Below are 22,347 nucleotides of genomic sequence, written 5' to 3'. Positions count from 1 at the left end.
CCCTCCTCAGGCATTTCCCGTACCAAACGATGCCATTCATCAGAGGAAGTCAAATCGAGCTAGGAATTTCTGGGGAAAATTACGTCACTGTTGGAATTGTGTGGGATACCCCCACCTCGCATTCCCAGAGCGCGCGCGTTGAAGCCCCGGCGTGGCGTCTGTGGCACACAAAGCAGCAGCAGCAGCGCATAACGGGGCCTGTGAGAATCCGGGCGGAGTTCAGTCAAACGCGCTTCGGCTGGGCTGGGTGTGGTTTTCAAAACTCAGTTCCGTTAGCAGGAAACGACTCTAGGACCACCAGTACTTCTCTGAGCGACAAAGACGCACTGAAAAGTTAAACTTTGTCTTCGGGAGCTGGAAGAGATTTGAGGAGAAGCTTTTCCACACGGGCGGTGGCGTTTGCGTTTGCTCACTCTTGCGCGTGGACGTCAGCCGATGGGAAAAAGTTTGGCTTTCTGTTGACTTCATTGTATCAACTCAGTTTGTGACACATCCGTGAGAGAAGAGACTAAATACAGACAAAATGCCGAAAACGGTGAGTACCCTTGAGAAATGGAAACTATTGGTTTGAGTTTGTACTGTAGCGAACAAAAATGGTTAGACATTTCACAGTGCTTTTAAAAGCTGCGCATTTTTGGTGAAACAGGAGACGGCAGCGACGCGTAGGCGCTCGAAAGGGGCGAGGATGGTCTTTCTCTTGTTGGCATTTTTGCCAGCCAGTTCCCGCGGGTGAACAGTAGGCCAAGCGCGATGCACTATTTATGGCAAGAATTCATTATTTGGACAATGACGGTAGTTCATCCCATCCGAACGCACTGAAGAAGAACTTGTTGCGTTGCAAATGAATTGGACGATTTCTCTACTTTATTAGCTTCTTTACTTTTCTAAACTCATACTTTCGCTGTGTGTTGTATTTTATAAGCAATAGTCTAAATCTATGAACTTAGTGGCGTTTTGTGTTGTATAGGGGCTGAACCGTTACTCGGTGACGGCCTGTATCCCCCTCTCTCCCCCCTCCAAATCTGATTGGCTTTCCATCAAAGTTGCGGTGCATAGACTGTCTAGTGGTGGTGTGGATTTTGATTCCCAGTGAGTCAAATCTTTTGATTTCGTTCACAAAAGATTCGTTCAGGTTCACTGACTAGTTAAGTTACATCATTAGGCCAGTAGGTGGCAACAAGACCGTCTTTTTGTGTTACGAGTTATTGAATCATAACCGATTCCATTCAAACACATGTTGTATTATCTTTTATTAAACGGAGTCTTCGGGATCTACTAAAAGACTGAGCAAACGGAAAGAGTGTTTAAGCCACAAATAATAACAAAACAAATTTTACAATCAGTCATGTCACGAAAGTGAATGAGAACTATTTGTGCACTTAAAAGATTCATTCAAAACGATTCACGTGTGCACTTAATTTAAGCCTCTGTCCAGCAGCGTAATGGCGCGTTTTGGTCTGCTTTTTATAAGTGATTCCGGATAAGAAATATGGGGCGTGTCAGAAGCGGCTGTTCCAGCGTTTTTGGAGCTCGTCTGTCACAAGGGAGGGCCAGACGAGCTCATGGCGCAATCTTGGACAATTTTTCATGCCAAGGCGTGGTGCTCACCCAAATACTTGGGGAAAAAAAAACAAAAAAAACACGGTCCCTGATTTTTTATTATTATTATTTTTTTGTTACACGTCATAATGAATGAATCATTGTTTTATTAAAGATTATATTTAAGACCACAGACCAACAGTAGGATGGAGGGACAAAATCTTTTTCTCACAAGTAGCTCACGTTTTTAGTTTAAGCAATTTCTTTCCTCGGTGAAATGCCTTTCAGTGCTTGAGTGTCACTAGTTACATACGAGTGACACATACATGAGGTGTAAGTATTCAAAAGTACAACTAGCAAAAAAAGTACCATGGACGTGTGCTATGGTCCAGGAGCTTGTACCATATTGTTCTTTGAAAAGTACCATGTAAATACCCAAATGACTAGTCTTTAAAAACCAACTGAAACAGAATTTCCTAGCCTTTCTTGTGCATTAACATGGAAATATGTGTGTTTCAATCATTAAAACATTAGATAATACTTTGTCCTCCTGAGAACCAGAAAAAAAAGTTTTGTGAACTTTGTTGTTTTTGTATGTCATTACATTGGATGGAGCATAAGAAACAAATGGAGAAGAAACATTTTATTCTATGTCCTTTGTAGAGGATGCCAGGACTGTTATTTAAAAAAAAAAAGAAAAAAAAAAAGACATAAAGGCATGTGTAGGCAAAAACGATGTTTTATCTTTTCATTCATCAATCAGTTTTTAGGTTTCAGGCTATTTTTAGCCAAACTTTGTACAGATGACTCTCAACTATGTTATGAAAGACATAACAGAATGATTTTTATATACTACTATACTTTATGGAATATGTGCGTAAAATGTCCATAAATTGGTATTCCCATTCAATACAATTTATCCATACGTTGCATCTAATTTGCATATTAATGTGTTCTTGCTGCAAACCATAATGAAAAAAAGAAGTGTAATAATGGGAGAAATAACTTTGCAACATTTTCATAAGAATATCTCATATTTCATAGGAATATTGATCTATAATTTCTTTCCCTATTGACTTCTTGTGTTTCCCCAAAATGCCTGATTAGCATGATGTTTGTCCTGGTGTTCTCTACAGAAGACATGTATGAAAATTATGCCTTGTTTTGTAACAGTCATATTCCGATTTGAAACCCCATAACATTTTTCTGAGATGTTTATTTACGAGAAACCATTTGAAAATTAGCCAGATTTAAATGCTAATTACAAAATATTATCATATTTCCCTAAGAGTGTTAAATTGGATCATTCTGTCAATATCAGTCATATTTAAAGACCAAGGAGAGGGAGTGTTTATGATCAAACATTTGATATCTCTAAAAAGCCTATCTATCTATCTATCTATCTGTCTATCTGTCTATCTGTCTGTCTGTCTGTCTGTCTATATCTCTGTCAACAGGATGTACATGAAAACGTGTGCATTAAATATTTATGACAAACTCTTGTTCTGTGAAGCATTGTATACATTAAGTACTGTTAAAAATATATTGTATACATGATATATACATTATATACTGTTACTGTTTGTTAATGTAATGTAAGTTATTAGCCTGTTAAATGGCCGTATTAGACATTTGAGTGTTGATATTGTGGTTAAGCTCCCATTTCAGTTTTTTTTTCTCAAAATAGCTCAGTCACATCCTTGCACAAAAGCTTACATGTAGCTTGTAGTTATTTTCCTCTCATGTTCTGAATGAAGAGAAGCTCAGGCCAAGAATAGTTGCGTGTGAATGTAGATGTTAACCGGATGTAATATCAGAGGGCGTTTAAGGTGAGAGAACAGATTAGGACATATTACATGACACTAAAAAGAAGAGTGTCGGTGAGGTTGTGTGGCTGACATGCCGTTTTTTTTCCAGAATAGATGGATTTTCATGATAATAGAAATCAGTCTAGTATAAGTAGATGGGTTTCTCTTGTCATTGGGGACATTGGATGCATTTAGAGGTTTGGATCTGCTTATGGAATCATATTGAACTGTAAAATGAGTCAGAACCTTTTTTCAGCCGTTATTGTAGACTCCTGCAAGTCCAAGAGTCTCTTTCCGAAAATGACTCAAGGTTTCTGTGCTTACACTGTGCTTACATCACTTCCTGTTTGAACGTTTCCTGTTCGGGGCCAGCTAGGCTTGAGTACCTTATTTGGAGGCTCAGTACCTTATTTGGAGTTTCACAGAACTGCGGCGTCCGCACACACACACACACACACACACACACACACACACACACACACACACACACAGACAGACAGAGCTTTGTGTAGTGAGTTTAGGCCCCTTTTCCTCTGCAGATTTCTGTTGTATCACAGCTAATGTACTAAAATGGCCTGTTTTATAATCAACACACTCCTCTCTCTCTCTTCCTTCACTCACATGCACTCACACATATGCATTTATCTCCAGTCATCAAGTTCAAGTTCATTTTATTTGTATAGCACATTTACAGCAGCCGCTAGGCTGACCAAAGTGCTTTACAGAAGAGAAATTTATAAAAACATACGCAGAAAAACAGATAGGTTTTTAGCAGGGACTTAAAGACGGGCAGAGAAGAGGCCATTCTAATTTCTAAAGACAGGGTATTCCAAAGCCGTGGCCCTGCCACCGCAAATGCACGCTCCCCTCTACGCTTAAGTCTAACATGTGGAACTACCAACAAAGCCTGGTCGCAGGATCTTAGATCATCAGTTTCTCTCAGTGTACTGAGTGGGAGTTTTGTGACCTCTCTGTAGGTTCAGGTCAGAGGGAGTGTGCAGGCGAGAAGTGAGGTACTCACTAAGGGTCAACTTAACACTAACCTTTGTGCAAAATTTTATAAACAGTTTTGTGTAAATTTATAGCCAGATCTGTTTCAATCACAGAAGTCTGTATGTGCACTACTTAGGGCTGTGCAAAAAATCGAATGCGATTTTCATGCTCATCTCGTCAGTAAAGCCGGTTCTGTGATTAGTAGTAAATCTCCAGCAAGTGCTTTCAGATGGAGCAGCATTTACAACACAGAGCCGTAGATCACTGACAAGCTATGCAAAATCGATTTTCAAGCTACAATTTTGCGTAGCTTGTCAGTGATCTACGGCTCTGTGTAGTTTGGGGTTGGTACAGTTTTCTATGTTTCAATGTTTTTGAAAGAAGCCTCTTATGCTGACTACGGCTGCATTTATGGCTGCATTTATTTAATAAAAAAAAAAACGAATATTTTGAAATATTACAAAGTAAAAGATCTCTTTTCTATTTCAGTACATTTTAAAATGTAATTTGGAATATAATGTTATGATTGCAATGCTGAATTTTCGGCAGCTGTTAGTTTCTCTAGTCTTCAGTGTCACATAATCCTTCAGAAATCATTCTAAAATGCTGATTTGGTTGAGTGTCAAGTTGAAAACAGTTGTTCTGCTTAATATTTTTGTGGAAACTGTGATACATTTTTTCAGGATTCTTTGATGAATAGGAAGTTAAAAAGAACAGCATTTATATGAAATATTTTGTAACACCAGAAATGTCTTTACTGTCACTTTTGATAATTTTTTAATGCATCCTTGCTGAATAACAGTGTTAGTTTCCTTCAAGAAAAAACTCTTACTGACCCCAATCCTTTTAATGGTATAGTGTATTTACAATTTGCATCTTTTTAGTGCATGTTTTTTTTGATTTTCTTGAACATTCTTGGTTATATTCTCTTTGCAACCATAGCCTATATATTTGAAGTTCAGGTTTAATTCTGCCGACAAACGTACACAGATTTGATTCAGTACACACTAAAAAAAGGAGTGTAATGTCCAGTCCGTAAGGCCTGTAACTGATTTAAAACCATACAGATGATCCAAAGTCTTCTGGAATTACAGGCAATAATTTCTACATAGTAACATATAGACTTTAGTATTATATTCCTAAATATACTGCTTAAATATTATTTCTTGACTTGGTTACCTTGACCATGAAGTTAGAAGGGTGTTGGAGGTCTCTGGTATGTGCAAAGTGGACAGATTAACTACAAACACACACACACCCACACACACACACACAGTCAGATTAATGATCTTTAATAAGGTAAAGCTCCAGGGGGTTTTGAGGAGAAAGTTCTTGAGTTTGTTGAACAGTTCACATTTCGATGGAGGGAAAACATCAGCATTGAACGACATCTCACTTCAAGCCTCATGTGAGTCAAACTCTGTGGGTATGTGTAAAGCAATACAAACAGATTGTGAACTAAAATAGTTGGATACATTTGCAAGTGGTTTTGGACAGTCAGATGAAAAACTTTATAGCTTTGAGCAAGATGTTTTGTACAGGACTATTATGTAAATGCATAATACTGGTGTCAATTGTTTCTGCATTTTATTTTTTAAAGAACTTCCACTTTAGAGTAATTGAGCTGTATTAATTTACTGGTAGAAGCCTTTGGTGTAGCGTTAAGGACCTGGATTATTTAATCAACTGGAGTGTCTTTTATTTAAATACCTTTTGTGAGATAGCTTATTGTTAAAAACAGAGCCACGCTTCCACTTCAAATTCATATTCACCTAAATTCACATTTAATGTAGTTACTGTGGTCCCGCGGCTGCATGTGTTTTTATTCAGCATTGGAAGTTACTGATACTATGTTTGTGTAAATGTATAGCAGTTTGTCTGTAAAACGGATATCAAGAGGGAGATTTGATCCTGCAGTATCAATATCCTGGTCAAGTAATTCATGTAAATATTCCTCTGCAATATGGAAGTTCTGAACAGTTCCTGTTTTATATATATATATATATATATATATATATGTATATGTTGTTTTATGTGGTTTTATGTTTTGTGATAAGTAAAGGTCTTGTGTTAAATGTACTGTATGCTGTTTTAAACTTTTGCATAATTGTTTCCAAACTACATTTTTGTTTTCTTCCAACCATGTAGGGGAGAAATAACAATAATTGGACTCTGATTAAGCAATAATGGTTCAGTGACGCGGCATGTTTTTGCTAGTTTTCTTCTGTTGCATACTACAACAGAACCCCCCCCCACAAGACAGTTAAGCTAATTATCGACAGCATGTTATTGATGTCTTCATTGATCACTTTTCCATTTTAGACACGGACAAACGTGTGGGCAAATGTGAATTAAATATACAAGGTCAGATGAAGATTTGCCACAAATGCACTCCGATTCTGCTGTATCAATAATTTTTTGGAGGAAGTATTGTAGAGTCATTAACCTAAATCAGACAACCAAAGGAGGGGGAGGGGTGAGAGGAAAAGAGTTTGACTTTCTCCACCACAGTTAGATTGTGGTGTCAGTTAACTGAGTGTAACGATAGAATAAACACACAAATATACAGAGGTTGTTAGCTTTTTATCTCCCCTCGTCTGCTTGTTAGAAACGGCAGCCATTTTGTCCCTGTTTGAATGCATTTTCCAGGCCTGCAGACTCTGTGTGAATGTGTGTGTGTGTGAGTGAATGAATGGGACAAAAACACTGAATGTTGCGGTGAGTGTGTTCTCTACACTATACTAGATTTTAGAACTTGTGCCAGTTTGTCCAAATATTTGCTCTAATTAGCCTTTTAATTGTAGTAATTTGTTTTCATGGCTTGTTCTAGTTTCAAGTTTTTTTTTTTAGTGTGTGTGTGGGCTTGTTAATTGATTTTGGTGTGTTTGAGAAATACGAGGCATTGTTTGCCAAATCTTGGCTCTGTCATAGCTCACGATTAGCATTTTTGCTGTAGCCTATGCCAAACTAACTTCACACACTGATCCAAAGCCTATTGAGCAGGCCTTGCTGTCTACTGCATAGGCAGCTACCTTCTAAGACAGCATCCTAAATGAATTGAAGCATGACATTTTGAAAGACTCCACATTAGTAATAGCAACAACTCTGCAAGTCACAGAAATGGCACTGCTCAATAGAGTGCAACAGTTCCCACCCACATTTTTAGTTGTCTTTGTTCTGGAAGTATTTTTCCCATAGGGATTTAAAAAAAAGTCTTTGTGTAACAGCTATAAGTCATGAACCAATCCAGCCAGCTATACAAGATGAATCACAACATTATATACTTTGATTTGAAGCAAAGTATTTGAAATTCGGACTAAAAGTCAAAGATACAAGACTGTGTACTGAACGGCTTTGATGACGGGAAAGAACTACAATCCCAAAAACATTGCAAACTACATACCCAAAATGAAAATGATAGATACATATAAAACAATTGATTTAAAGATGTTGATTATGTAATGAAATGATATATTTTATGTTTATTGCAAAATAGATATAGTATGCATACAAATTACAATGTGATTTACTTGTTGTGATTCTCTAATTGGTGGAGATTTCTCTGCAGAATCATGGCTAGTGAAGTTTTCACAAGGAATTCCACTGTTAAACATGATTATTAAAAAAAAAGTTGAAATAATGCAGGCTGATGGCTACAACAAAAGCATATACCATTGATAAACAACCTCACAGGAGGTCTGACTTTAATGGGTTAAAAGTCATCATTCATAGTCAATTCCCCTATAGAATCTACATTTCTGTCATATCATCAACCATCTTAGATTGTCACAGAGCTACATTTTGAAACGGAGCTAATATGTTTATTTTATTGAATTGTTTGAAACTTGTTTGAAACTGCAGATACTATGTATAGCCTATTCTTTGCTGGTTCTATGTGTAATTGTGTGAGTATCATTGTCTCTGTGTGTGTGTGTGTGTGTGTGTGTGTGTGTGTGTGTGTGTGTCTGTGAGGGTGTCTGAGTAAAGGCAGGGTGATTGTTCTAAGAATAGTGGCAGAGAACCTCTGGCGGGTCCACTGTGAAGACTACACCCATCGCACACACACCCTGACCAGGCAGAACTACAAATTCTTAGTTCCTGTTTCATGAAGACATGAGCTATTTTTACCCTGTGAATCCACCTCTGGATTGAGAGGGTCCATTAACCGACCAGTACACTGTTCCACACTTACTGCCACACTCACACACACACACACACACACACACACACACACAAACAAACCTGTCATTACTGACAGAAAGAAAGAGTGAGATTGAGTGAGGGAGATGTTATGTCGGAGCTTGTGTATATGAAATGAACTCTCCCAGACCCAGAGAGGAGTGGAAGAGAAAAGAGCAGAAAAGTCATATAGCTGTTGGGAAAGTTCTGCTTGTTCTCTATATATATACACACACACACACACACACACACACACACACACACACACACACACACACACACACATACACGCACATACACAGTAAGGCTAAAATCAAACGAATCACCTCATAGTAAAGTCATTCCTAGGGTGCTTGATAGTTACCAACACACGCAGATTCTGATAATATAACCTTGGAGGCACACATAAAACACCTGGGTTTCAAACACAGTTTCACAATCCAGCATTTCACAACCTACTTTTGTTTAACAATCTGAATATCACTTTCTGTGCTGAATATCTAATGGTCTGTTATAACATTAAGAAGCATCGAAACATCTGACATTTAATATAGATGACAGCTTAGTGTGTGAATATGAGAAAATCAAGATATTTGAATATGAAGTTGTGTGTGGAAAATATGGCTTCAAGGAGGTGTGTGCTCAAGTAAATAGCTAGTATGTAGATATGAGATATGAGTGTGTGGATATATTGAATATATTAGGCTAACTGTTTTACAACACATGGCAGTAATATCCAGTGCAAACCTTTTTTTGGCAAATTGAATTTTAAATATAGACTTTCATTTACGTGATGTAATTCATAACTAAAAGTGATAAGACATTAACAGCTTTTTTGGGTTATTATTACGTATAGTATTAAGGCTGAATGTGTGCAAATTATAAATATTTCTTCTTTCTGTTTCTTTATTCCCTTACAATCACCCTGCTACCTCATTATGGCCCTCTTGACTCATGATGAATATCAAATCTCATAACTATCAAATCTAATTTGTGCTTCTCTTTGTCGATCATTTAGAGGACTCGCAAGAAACAATGTCGTTTGGCTTCATTGATGTGCAAATGCTACGTTGAGCACTTTAGAGTCTCAGCACATGGACACTCATCTGCCTCACAGGCAGCTGCTAGATAAAGCAGGGCATTATGGGTACAGCTGAGCTGGAGGTGTGTGTGCCTAAATTGAGCTATTTATCTCTCGCACACACAGTCAAAGCTGGATAAAAGACCTTAGTTCAATAGAAGAGCTTTATATGGACCTCATCAATAAGACTGTCCATATTTCATTGACATTTTCACCGAACACTGGTTAGTTTTCGAGTTCATGTAATAAAATGAGTAACAGTTGACCGACTTTGTGTAATTGTGAATTAGTCATAAACTGCACTGTACTGAGAATAATTACTCTGAATGATCTGTTATTAAAAGGAGGTTTAATTGTATAGTGAGAGGAAGTGAGGCACATTGCTTAATGTGTCTCCATGGTTACTGGAGGCGTGGTTATCTGCATCCTGTGGGGTGGAGGCGGGGATGAGGTGAGAGAGACAGAGAAAGAAGAGAGGGGGGTATCTTTTTCCATTCGTCCCTCTTGTGGTTTCCTTGCATTGTTTTTATCTTATCCAGAGTTCCAGAGTGCAATCAATCATGTTAAAATAGCAAGCCTTTGGCGCAGATTTAAGCACACACACAAACATGCACACTCAAACTCATCTAAACACACACATACACGTAATGCCTCTTTTATAGTGCTCTTTGATAAGGGTTCAGGCTTTTTCTAGGTAGTATGCGCTATTAAAGATGTTTAAGCTGTCCATCACAAATAGAGAATTCATTATTTTCATTGCTCATGCTTTCATGTTAATTGAGAACGGAACGATTCTGATTTTCTGGTAAATCAACTTGCTTTTTGTGTGAATGTATTGAATTCATTTTTTTATTATTATTATACATACACTGCTGCTAAATGAAAGTTTGGGGTTAGTACGAGTTCTTAATATTTTAAAGGAAGTCTCTTATGCTCACCAAGGCCCCATTTATTTGACCAAAAAATAAAAAGTAGAGTTAAAAATAATCGTTTTGTGAAATATTACCATTTAAAATAACTTTTCTATTTGAATATATTTAAAAATGTAATTTATACCTGTGATGGCAAAGCTGAATTTTCAGCAAACTTCAGTGTCACATGATCCTTCAGAAATCATTATAATATTCTGATTTGGTGCTAGTATAACATTTATTGTAATCACAGTTTTACTGCTTAATATTTTTTTTCTTTAATGAAAAGAAAGTAAAAAAGAACAGCACTGAAAACGGTAATCTTTTATAATATTATAAATGTCTTTACAGTCACTTTTGATCAATTTTAACGGATCCTTTCTGACTAAAAGTATTAAATTCTTTGAATAAATAAATAAATAAATAAAAATCTTCCCAAATATTTAACAGTACTGCCTATCTGTTGGCTTTTCAGTCTGTCTTATGTCATTCATTCATTCACAATTCTTTTTTTTTTTCCAGATCAGTGTTCGTTTGACTACGATGGATGCCGAGCTGGAGTTTGCCATCCAACCCAGCACCACAGGGAAACAGTTATTTGACCAGGTGTGTGTGTGTGAACTTGTTGCTGATTTATTTATTTATTTTTTAAAGAATTTAAGAACTTTTCTCACATTGAGATCTTGATTCAACATCCTGCTCCTCATAAATGTCCATTAAATGTTTTCTGATGGCTGTGAATATATCACATTCAGTGTGAGCAGAAATATTGACTTGCAGTGGAAACTTAAGAGCATGTCAGACAAGCTGTGTCTGTGTGTTTAGATTAAGAACTGGACATCCTTCTTGTGAGGGAATTCTCCCTTCCTCCACCCTTCCTCTTTCTGACTCTGCTTCTTCCTCAGGCTGTACATTTCTGTACAGTCCCCTCTTCCTCACTCTTAGTCACTCTGTACATCACGTCTATGAAATCACTCTTTCGTAAAAAGTGCATCAAAATAATTAAATGATTTGTTTAATTTGAATATTTATTAAATTAGCACAAATATGTTGTGAATATTACATATATGGTCCAGCCCCAGCTGGAATTCCACTTTTTCCATGTCCATGAAGAGGAATTTGAGCCGGAGTCTCCTTTTCATATCCCTCTATGACAGAACGCGAATGCATGTACTATGGGTGTGCCAAATTGTATTTTATTTAATATGCCTGTTTATTTAATATGAATCTGTTTTATAGGTGGTGAAAACCATTGGGTTAAGGGAGGTGTGGTTTTTTGGACTGCAGTACCAGGACACCAAAGGCTTTACCACCTGGCTTAAACTCAACAAGAAGGTGTGTGTGAATGCATATAGCTGCTTTATAGTGTCCAATTAGCACCAGGCTTCATTTTTATACAGCCATTTATTTTTTTGTCATGTGTTTTTTCTCTAAACTCAATATTTCATTATCTCAAGTTCATGGTGAATGGTATATAATTTTCATATAAGTTTCATTTGAATAGTATATAATTTTAGTTGACAAAATAAACATTTGAATTATGATTATAATGTGCAAAATTAAGAAAATGTGTTAAATTGTAACAGGCCAAATTACATGTCAACATGTGTCCTTGCTGTTTACATTAGTTCATAAAATACAGCATACAATAGGTTTATTGGCGTATTGGATACTTTTTCAGAAGATAATGTGTTGTGAAATCTTCATCCTTTGGAAACAGTCATTCATTTTAAGTGTTTTAGAGACTACCAAGGATATTGCATTATGTGTGAAGCATTGTTACGACAACAATATATTCACAACAGCATATTTTAGTTCAAATTTAATGAAGTTTTAATTCAAAACAGTAATTCTCATCATGCCACTTTTTAAAATATTTTCTTCATTATCGTTGACAAAATAAAAAATAAAACCTGTCAACAAACACTTTAGTCTGTAATGCCACTGACAAGATTTCACTGATTAGCACTTTCTAGTGAAACCTGCAGTTGTCAGCCTTTTTCAGACTTGTCTTCCAATTTTCTTACGTCCCAATAATTTTACCCAGGGTGCCTCAAAAAAGTGCCATTAATAAAAAAAATAACAAGGAAAGGCAGTTAATTTGTGCTGAAGAAAGATATAATGGTTGCTGACAGGCAGGTGGAATTAATGACTGTGTCAAACTGAAAGTGATTCTAGTTTATTCTTTGTTGTCTAGGTTACGGCTCAAGACATCCGCAAGGAGAGTCCATTGCTATTTAAATTCAGAGCAAAGTTTTACCCTGAAGACGTTTCCGAGGAGCTGATTCAAGAGGCGACTCAAAGACTCTTCTTCCTTCAGGTGTGTGTTGTGTGTGTGTATTTACTGTATGTCTTGGGTAAAGTTAAGCGTAAGATGTGGCCTTAGATATATTAATATAGAACGCATGTCAACTGGAGTGGACTGAAATGAACGCTGGGTCTTGTAAAGTGATAATGTGATATTGCACAATCTGGTGGTCAGTGAAGGAATTGCACCGGCTGGTCTGCTTACAGGCCAACATTAAAGCATTGCTTGCTTTAAAACAGTTGCATTGTTGGTTTACTTTAGGTGAAAGAGGGGATCCTGAACGACGATATCTACTGCCCCCCGGAGACTGCAGTGTTGCTGGCTTCTTATGCAGTGCAGGCCAAATACACTGACTACAACAAGGATGTTCACACTTCTGGATACCTGTCCAGTGAGAAACTGCTCCCACAGAGGTGTGTATACACAGATATTTTAGTACCAGTAGGGACTAGTGCTTCTCCAGAGTGGGGGAGCACAGATTATTGACAGAAAGTGCACTCGAATCTGTTTTTTAATGTGGTGTATATAATACTTCTCTAAAATCAGCTTTTCAAAGCGTCACTAAACATGAAATTACTTAATGAAGGGAACTAATAAATCTAGGAAATCTATTATATTGACAGTATGATTAACTGTACAATATTTACAAATGGCAATAGACAGCATTATGGTTGCTGAAGTAAATCTAGTCAAGTCAAGTCTGCTTTATTGTCAATTCTTCCACATGTACAGCACATACATACAGAGAATTGAAATTGCGTTACTCTCAGACCCTTGGTGCATACAGATAACACTAACAGTAGAACATAAATACAGATAGATACAGATTAAATATAAAATATAACAAATATAATACAAATATACAAATAAGGTCATGTAAAAAAATATCTACATCTACTAAATTCATCTACTACATTCATCTACTAAATTAAAGTAAAAATACTAAATTGTGTACAAAGCGTCTGCTAAATGTAAATCGCAAATTTGAATTGTGTAAATTATAAAAAAGCAGTCCTAAAAAAATAGACATTGTATAAACACAGACATATATAATAAAAATCTATTAAAGTAAAATTAAAATATTAATAATATAAATGTTGGGTAACACTTTATTTTAAGGTGTCCTTGTTACACATGTTACATGTACTTACTATTATAATAACAATTAATTATGCATAATTACATGCAAGTAACCCTAAGCCAAACCAAATCCTTACCCTAACCATATAGTAAGTACATGTACTCATGTAGTTAATTAATACTACTCAGTACTTATATGTATAATTACACTGTAACAAGGACACCTTAAAATAAAGTGTAACCAGATGTTGAAAATGGTTGTTAAGTCTTAACTCTTCAAACACTGTAGTAGTTGTTTTCAAATTTCAAACCATGTCAGTCACATACATCTTTTCGTTCATTGATGTTAAAGTAAGTGGTTAAAATACCTGTGCTGTGTGGTATTGGAAACATTTATTCACTAATCTGTTGAAACGCCAAGAGTGGTGTATAATACATTATTTGTACTAGGGCTGCAATAACTGAAATCAATAATGAAGATAGCTGGCAATTAATGTGTTGATTAATTAATTATCGTTTATTAGTTGTTTCGTTGTTCATGGATCATCTTTGTCAGTGACATCACTTTACACTGATAAAATCCATACTTTATGCATTAAATGCATTAAATACTGTAAATGGCAGAGGCCATAGTGTCTTGTGTAGGCTTAAAGCATAGTACTTAATGTTTTGTTAAAAGGGATCAGCCAAAGAACATGTTAAGAATGTGTTTGATATTCTAAATGTGAGCATGTGTGTGTAATCTTTTCTCTGCAGAGTTCTGGAACAGCACAAGCTGAATAAGGAGCAATGGGAGGAAAGAATTCAGGTCTGGCATGAGGAGCACAAGGGCATGTTGAGGTACAGGAATGGAATGCGCTCTTGCTTTTTTTCCTGTTTTATCGCTGACTGCAGTGACCCTGTCGATCACACACACCAGACAGAATGATAATGTGGATCTGTGTGTGTTTCAGAGAGGACTCGATGATGGAGTATCTGAAGATAGCTCAGGATCTGGAGATGTACGGTGTGAATTACTTCAGTATCAAGAATAAGAAAGGATCTGAGCTCTGGCTGGGTGTGGATGCCCTGGGACTCAACATCTACGAGCATAATGACAAGTACTTTAAGAAACATGATACATTTAACATTTATAAACAAATTAATGGGTTTGAAAGGTGTCACAAATAAATTTTGTAGTATATAATAACAAAGTACCATAAAAAAATTTTTTTTGGCGCATTAAGAAATGTATTTAGCAAGGATGCAAATCAAAAGTGACAGTAAAGGCTTATATTGTAACAAAAAATTATATTTCAAATAAATGCTGCAGTAATACTTTCTATTCATCAAAGAATCCTAAAAAATGTTTTATCATAGTTATCAACAGCACAACCATTTTCAACATTGATGATAATAATAAGAAATATTTCTTGAGTAGCAAATCAGCATATTAGAATGATTTCTGAAGGATCATATGATACTTAATACTGGAGTAATGGCTGCTGAAAATTCAACTTTGCCATCACAGGAATATATAAGATTTTAAAATATATTACAATACATTTTAAAACATATACAAACTGTAATATTTTGCAATATTAATGTATTTCTCAGAATACCTTGATGAGCAAGCCTTGATGAGCAAAAGAGTCTTAGAATTAATAAATGAAAGAATAATTGTAAACTGTATTAGATATTTCCCAAATTTAGTAACATGTTTACGTTAATCTAAAACTACAATGAATTGAAAATAAAATTACCCTTGCTCTCATTGACCATTTGTAAAAAAGAAAAAAAGAATGATAATAAATAAACCTTGTAAGAGTTTCAGGCATAGAAAGTCACATTTATTTCTGTGCCAAAAAACCCTGACTCATCTCTTCTCCTCTTTTCAGGATGACGCCTAAAATTGGTTTCCCCTGGAGTGAGATCAGGAACATTTCTTTCAACGATAAGAAATTTGTCATCAAACCTATTGATAAAAAAGCCCCGGTATGTCAAACAAGATTTGTGTCTGACTTATCACAGTTTCTGTCCAGTTTCTTTGGAAATGGCATGTAGATAAGAGGAACACTGTTATTGCAAAGCCTTAGAGTGGTGAAATGTTTCATGATGTGATTTGAGATTTGAGGATGGTGAAATCACAGTAAAGACTTTCCTTTGAAGTTGTTTCTTTGTTACACTTTATCACAGGCATAAAGAGTCTGGAAGTGTTTATTTTTTTCCCCCATTCTTCAGTATTTCCTATAGCTCCTGATTCCTCACTCCCTCCACCTTCTTTCTTTGGCCCTGTTCCGAACTTAGGGAGCTGTTTATGTAGGCAGCATTTTAAAGCTTTACAGGAAATATGTAAATAATTTTCTCTCTCTCTCTCTTTTCCCACAGGACTTTGTTTTCTATGCCCAGCGTTTACGCATTAATAAGAGGATTCTGGCCCTGTGCATGGGGAACCATGAGCTTTATATGAGACGCCGTAAACCTGACACCATCGAGGTCCAGCAGATGAAAGCACAAGCCAAGGAGGAGAAGAACCACAAGAAGATGGAAAGGTGTGAGGAAAAAAGCACCACACAAAGGCTCTGATATTAGGTCAAGATTGTGATTACTGGTGATGATTTGGATTCATTCCAATGATTTGAATGTTGATTCTGTTCACCAAATGGAATTGCTCAGATGTGTCCTCTGATTCAATCAGTGAAATTTTCACTGTGAATCAGACTTAAACACCAAAATAATTTGGTGTAGGCTGTATTTGCTTAGTATGTCTAGCTAAGAAAGGCAGAAAAATAATGTTTTTTTTTTTTTCATTTAAAAGACTTGTTCAATAACTGATTCTTTTGAAACCCCACTAATTTTGATCGTTTAAAGCATTTATCAGGCACACTAGGAGCAAGCCTAAGTGTTTATATTTGTGTGCATGTGTGTTATGTTGATAAATGAAGGATTGGATGTTTAGATTAGTTCATTGTTCAGTGTTGGACGCTTCACAATGCCAGGAAGGACTTCTCCTAATACAGCTGTCTGTTTGTTTCAGGGCCATGCTGGAGGATGAACGTAAAAAGAGAGAGCAGGCCGAAAAGGAGAAAGAGAAGATTGAAAAAGAAAAAGAGGAGCTGATGGAGAGACTAAAAGTGATAGAGGAACAAACAAGAAAAGCTCAGCAAGGTAACATGGAGTGAAATTCGCTCTTTGTTTTTTTCTTCTATTCATTAATGATTATTAATCACCTACTATTTTGTGTGGGCAGAGCTGGAAGAGCAGACCCGCAGGGCGAGGGAGTTAGATCAGGAGCGTAAACGCGCTCAGGAGGAGGCAGAGCGCCTGGAACGAGAGCGCCGCCTGGCAGAAGAGGCCAAAGCGACTCTGCTGCAGCAGTCTGAGAGCCAGATGAAGAATCAGGAGCATCTGGTCAGTTACTATGACAACCAAGATACACATTGCCAGCCACTATGGCAGCGCAATTCTAGTCACCATGACCGCTTAACAACAACACCGGTACAACACTTTCAGTACGTTACAGTTGTAACCATGGTAACCAAACTACAATTATGAAGTTTCCATGAGAACCAAACATCATCTAACCACTGAGTGCAGGACACCCACAATTACATGCGTTCCCATGCAGTTCTGAGAATATGGGCGTATATGTGTGTGTATATACAGGCAACTGAACTGGCAGAGTTGACTTCTAAGATCTCCCTGCTTGAAGATGCCAAAAAGAAGAAAGAGGAGGAAGCATCAGAGTGGCAAATGAAGGTAAACATGGTTACTTGTTATCAGGTGCATTGCAGCAGCTTATTGTAGACAGAGAGAGTTAGTCATAGATCTATCCATCCATGCTTTTTATCACCATATACCTTTTTAGGATATTAAGCTGGATATATAACTTAAAAAGGATTATTTTACAGCTTTGACAATATTCAGTTTTAACAGGAATATTTAATATTAAAATTAAATAATTATTTACATACTCCCATATGAACATATATAATTTAATCAGTTTAAAAATCTTTACAATTATATGCTTTGAAATGGTTAAAGGAAAATATGTTAAAGTTTGGGGTCAGTAATTTTTTAAAGAAATTAATACATTTATTCAGGAAGGATGCATTAAATTGATCAAAAGTGACAAAGACATTTTATAGTAAATTTCTATTTCAAATTAATTCTGTTTTTTGTTTTTTTTTAAGTTTCTATTCATCAATGAAACCTGAAAACACAATCACAGTGTCCACAAAAACATGATGCAGCACAAATGTTTTCAACATTGATAAGAAGAAGAAATGCTTTTTGAGCACCAAATCAGCATATTAGAATGATTTCTGAATGATCATGTGAAGACTTGGCTGCTGAACATTTAGTTTTGCCATCGCTAAAAAAAAAGAAAAAAGTAATGTATATTCATGCTGTATTTTTGATCAAATAAATGCAGACTTGGTGAACGTGACCTCTTTCAAAAATATATATTAAAATATTTAAAAATATGCTATATATTTCTTCTTCTGTAAACAGTGTTTGCGTTCAATCTGTGATATGGACAGTTTGAAAGAAATGAGGAAATTTAAAGGGAAATTGAAATCAGAATCAAACTTCCAGACTCTTAATAGTATCATGCTTGTGCTAAAAGCAGAGTCTTTAATGACCAAATAAAAAGCACATTAAATATTATAACAAAATGTGTTAAATTTTATATGGTCTAGATCAGTGATGGGCAAACTTGGCCCTTCCAGGCCACTTTCCTGCAGAGATTTGATCCAACCCTGATAAAACTCACCTGCCTGTAGCCTTCTAGTAGTCTTGAAGACAATGATTAGCTGGTTCAGGTGTGTTTGATTAGGGTTGGAGCTAAACTCTGAAGGAAAGTGGCCTGGAAGGGCCAAGTTTGCCCACCCCTGGTCTAGATAAGAACATTGCAGTGCTGTGTGTCTCTTCCAGGCCACTCAGGTGCAGGAGGACCTGGAGAAGACTCAAGAGGAGCTGAAGAACAAAGTCACGTCAGTCCATGTCCAAGAGCCCATGCATGGTGAAAACGACAACGACGAGGGTGATGAGAGCAGCGCAGAGGCCTCCGCAGAACTCACCTCCGCAGCGGCCTATAAAGACAGGAGTGAGGAGGAGCGCATGACGGAGGCTGAGAAGAACGAACGAGTGCAGAAACATCTGCTGGTGAGAGAACCGCTTCACAAAGTTTAAAACACTATTTAAAAAGGGATAATTTACCCAAAATAACACTTCTATTATCATTTATTTGACCTCATGATATTCCAAACTGCTTTTTGACTTTCGTTCTTGTGTGGAACACAGGAGGAGTTATTTTGGAGAATGTCCAAGCTGCTCTTTTTCAATATAGTAAAAAAGTGGTCCGCCATGGTTAGCATATAGTAAAGGCTTTACCGGAGTAAATTTACTTCGAACAGGAAAAAATTGAAGTGTGTCCTTTTTCCACAGGCTCTTACGTCAGAGCTTGCTAATGCTCGTGATGAGACCAAGAAGACACAGAACGACATCATCCACGCAGAGAATGTACGAGCAGGACGTGATAAATACAAGACGCTTCGTCAGATCCGCTCTGGAAACACCAAACAGCGAATCGACGAGTTCGAGTGCATGTAAATGTACTGCAGTCAGCCAACAGGGGGAGCTACAGCCTGTCTTTTTCATCATTCCTGCAGAGGAACTACAGTACCCACAATGCACCACTCCAACAGAAAATAAAGCCAAATATAGAATAATGCTGCACAGTTCAAAAATTCCTTTAATTCAGGAGTGTTGTTTGGGTTACTGCATTATAAGGGAGATTTATTTTTTTTTTGACCTAGATGTAGCTTTTTTTTATTGGAAAACGGATTGCTGATTAACCAAACTAAAGGGTTTTAATTTCAGTAAAACTGGGATTTCAGTTGGAATGAAGTTTAAAAAAACATTCCAGTGTTAGGATAGGTTTCAAAAGCGCTCCAGAGAGACATGTCAGTGTGCCAATTCAGATCAGTATAGTTGATATCAAATTTTACAGTGCCATTGTGATGGTGAAATAGCCTAGCTATTGCTATAACATTGTATCTATGTGCCTTTCGAATAAAACAACTACAGTATAGATTAAAACTCATGGCTATCTGCTCCCCATCAACCACTCTGCCAATACCGGCAACCCACAAGAGCAAAGGTGTGTGTGTGTGTTGATATAGTTTCTCACTGCTGCAGGTTTGTGGCCGCTCCCTGTTTGTGCCTTTTCACTGAAGAGAAAATATCAAACTGTATTTTTAGTTTAGTTTTTTAATCCTACTCTTATTTTAAGCATTTTTTTTTAATGAAGAGACTTTTGTTTTTGAGGCATTTGAATTTTTTCGCAGTATTATTTTATAGAATCCTTTAATAGAATGACACTTAAAAAGCATCTTCTGGGAAAAAATTTCTCCCTTAATTTCTGAACAGTATTTACCCAGAGTGTACACAGTTTTAAATAGCCCTGCACTTGTAGGCAGTGCCTTAGTTGTTTTTGTGATCTGTATTAATTTTATTTTTATTCATGTGGCAATATGCTGCACTGAAGAAATCTGTCCCCAGCTACTTTGGAAGAATTCTTCATTCAGATCTTACTCTTGGATACTTTCTAAACTGGTTTGATATAGAAGAACATGTATCTCCTGATTAAAAATATGAAGTTTGTTCTTATTGTATACAGCCTTCTTGTTACCTGGGCGATTTCCCGCCCTTAGGCTGCAGGTGTTTTTTTTTTTGGTCAACCAATCACAAGAAAAAATTGCTGCTTGAAACATTTTCATTGCAACTGTCAATAAAATATTAAAAACATCACCAATTTATTGGCTAGTGTTGTTCTTGCTCATTCTTCAATTGTTTGGTCATGGCATGTGCACATTATTAAAAACCGATATGGTCATAATACACAAGCTATGTTTAGAAGAGATCACTTAATAATCTTATAATAATCTTATCTTAATTTCTGAATGTCTGCAATATATAATGACTAGGCTTTTATTTAAAAAAAAGAAGAAGCTATTACTAGGGTGCAAAAAATGGCAGAGAATTTGAAGGAGAATGCCATAACTTTAGTTTTAATGTACAAATTTAGACAATGTAAAAATACAGTTTAATTCATATAAAATGTACAGTAAAAATATAGATTTTTAAAAACAAATACAAGTTTTAGCAATTAATTTATTGACAATTTATTTACACAATTTACAGTCCCTCTAAGCTGACAAACATGTTAAACACATTCCAGCCATCTATCCTGACAAATTTGAATTATCTTAATTCCGTAGTCCAGGGTAAGCCCTAGTGTCTCACACTTTTTACTAGGCTGTTACTAAAATTAAGATTAGTTTTTTTTGTTATTTTTTGATGATCTTATTACTAATGGTAGGTGGAATCAGGCCATACGGTCTTTATTTCCTCTAAAGTGCGCATGCGCTGGACTTGCTGGAAAACGTGATAATTTAATATTGATGAACTGATGTACTTTGTTAATATCATCCATTAATAATTTCTGCCATTTTGCTATATTTGACCACACGTCCATACAGTCTATATGCACACGTCCCATTTTTAAAACCCCACCTTCGCCCTTCAACACGTCAGCAAACCCTCGCGCCCCAAATGATTGACAAGCTGAGAGCTAGTTGAATTACTGAAATAAATGAACTTTTCCACGACATTCTAATTTATTGAGATGCACCTGTATAATTGGCTAAAAAAGCGCGGGCCGTTGCTCTGACTTTTGTTTTTTTGGCCTGTTTAGTGCTCCTCATGATGACACCCATTAGGTTGTTTGCAATCACGTGATTCTGATGATGCGCAAAATTCAGATGGAGGGCAGGAAGTGAAAAGCAGAATGGATGAGATGGAGGAAAGTCCCTACTGTACTGGTTTAAGAGAAATGTATAAACAGAAAATCACAACATATGTTGGACGTGATCCTAATGTTATGAGGAGGAGTGATTTTTCAACTAAATTGAAATACTTTTCCTGTCATCGAGGCGGTGGATATAGGCTAAGCAACTATAGTTAGTATAACCCTGATTGCAAACAAGCTATTGCGAAAGTAAATCCCACATTTATATGAGGGATGTGGGATATATGCAAGAGGGTCTGGCTGCAGACTTGCACTTGCACTCTCAGACTTGCATTCTCAGGCTTGTACTCTCAGACACTTGCGCTTCCGCTAGTGACGTCACTTGCAATCTTTATTTTTTTATTTTGGTCTATTTATTTATTATTTTTTGTTTGAATCTGACACTTGCGCTTCCGCTAGCGACGTCACTTGCAGGCTTTATTTTTTATTTTGTTCTATTTTTTTTTTATTACTTTTTGTTTGAATCTCTCAACATTTTACAACAGTAGCCAGGTGGTGAAGACAAGAAAAAAGAAATTAAATGATGAAGTCACTTGCACTCTCCGCTACCTGTGACGTCACTTGCGACCCGCAAATCTGTGGCCACAGAACAG

At 36.5% G+C, this 22,347-nt stretch overlaps 1 protein-coding gene across 1 annotated transcript; it reads left to right on the top strand.

Annotated features, from left to right (window-relative positions):
• The first annotated feature begins 96 nt into the window (after nucleotides 1-96).
• Nucleotides 97-20,682, top strand: LOC107663223 (moesin-like). Its single transcript, XM_016453396.1, has 14 exons — nucleotides 97-535; nucleotides 11,034-11,117; nucleotides 11,751-11,846; nucleotides 12,709-12,831; nucleotides 13,081-13,232; nucleotides 14,656-14,739; nucleotides 14,853-14,999; nucleotides 15,777-15,873; nucleotides 16,267-16,430; nucleotides 16,916-17,046; nucleotides 17,129-17,289; nucleotides 17,545-17,637; nucleotides 18,817-19,047; nucleotides 19,330-20,682. The coding sequence occupies exons 1-14, from the start codon at nucleotides 524-526 to the stop codon at nucleotides 19,492-19,494; spliced, it is 1,740 nt and encodes a 579-aa protein (XP_016308882.1). The 5' UTR covers nucleotides 97-523; the 3' UTR covers nucleotides 19,495-20,682.
• The last annotated feature ends 1,665 nt before the right edge of the window (nucleotides 20,683-22,347 follow it).

This window comes from Sinocyclocheilus anshuiensis, unplaced genomic scaffold (genome assembly GCF_001515605.1).
Source record: "Sinocyclocheilus anshuiensis isolate Anshui unplaced genomic scaffold, SAMN03320099.WGS_v1.1 scaffold1301, whole genome shotgun sequence".
In the NCBI taxonomy this organism is placed as follows: domain Eukaryota; kingdom Metazoa; phylum Chordata; class Actinopteri; order Cypriniformes; family Cyprinidae; genus Sinocyclocheilus; species Sinocyclocheilus anshuiensis.
The sequence above is the reverse complement of the archived record's forward strand: the minus strand, read 5'-3'. Positions and strand labels throughout refer to the sequence as shown.

Bases quoted from the DNA above. Each gene is read 5' to 3' on its own strand.
- LOC107663223 (XM_016453396.1), top strand. The intron at 13,233-14,655 runs GTGTGTATACAC...TTTTCTCTGCAG, and splicing joins GAGAAACTGCTCCCACAGAG to AGTTCTGGAACAGCACAAGC. The intron at 17,290-17,544 runs GTCAGTTACTAT...GTGTATATACAG, and splicing joins TGAAGAATCAGGAGCATCTG to GCAACTGAACTGGCAGAGTT.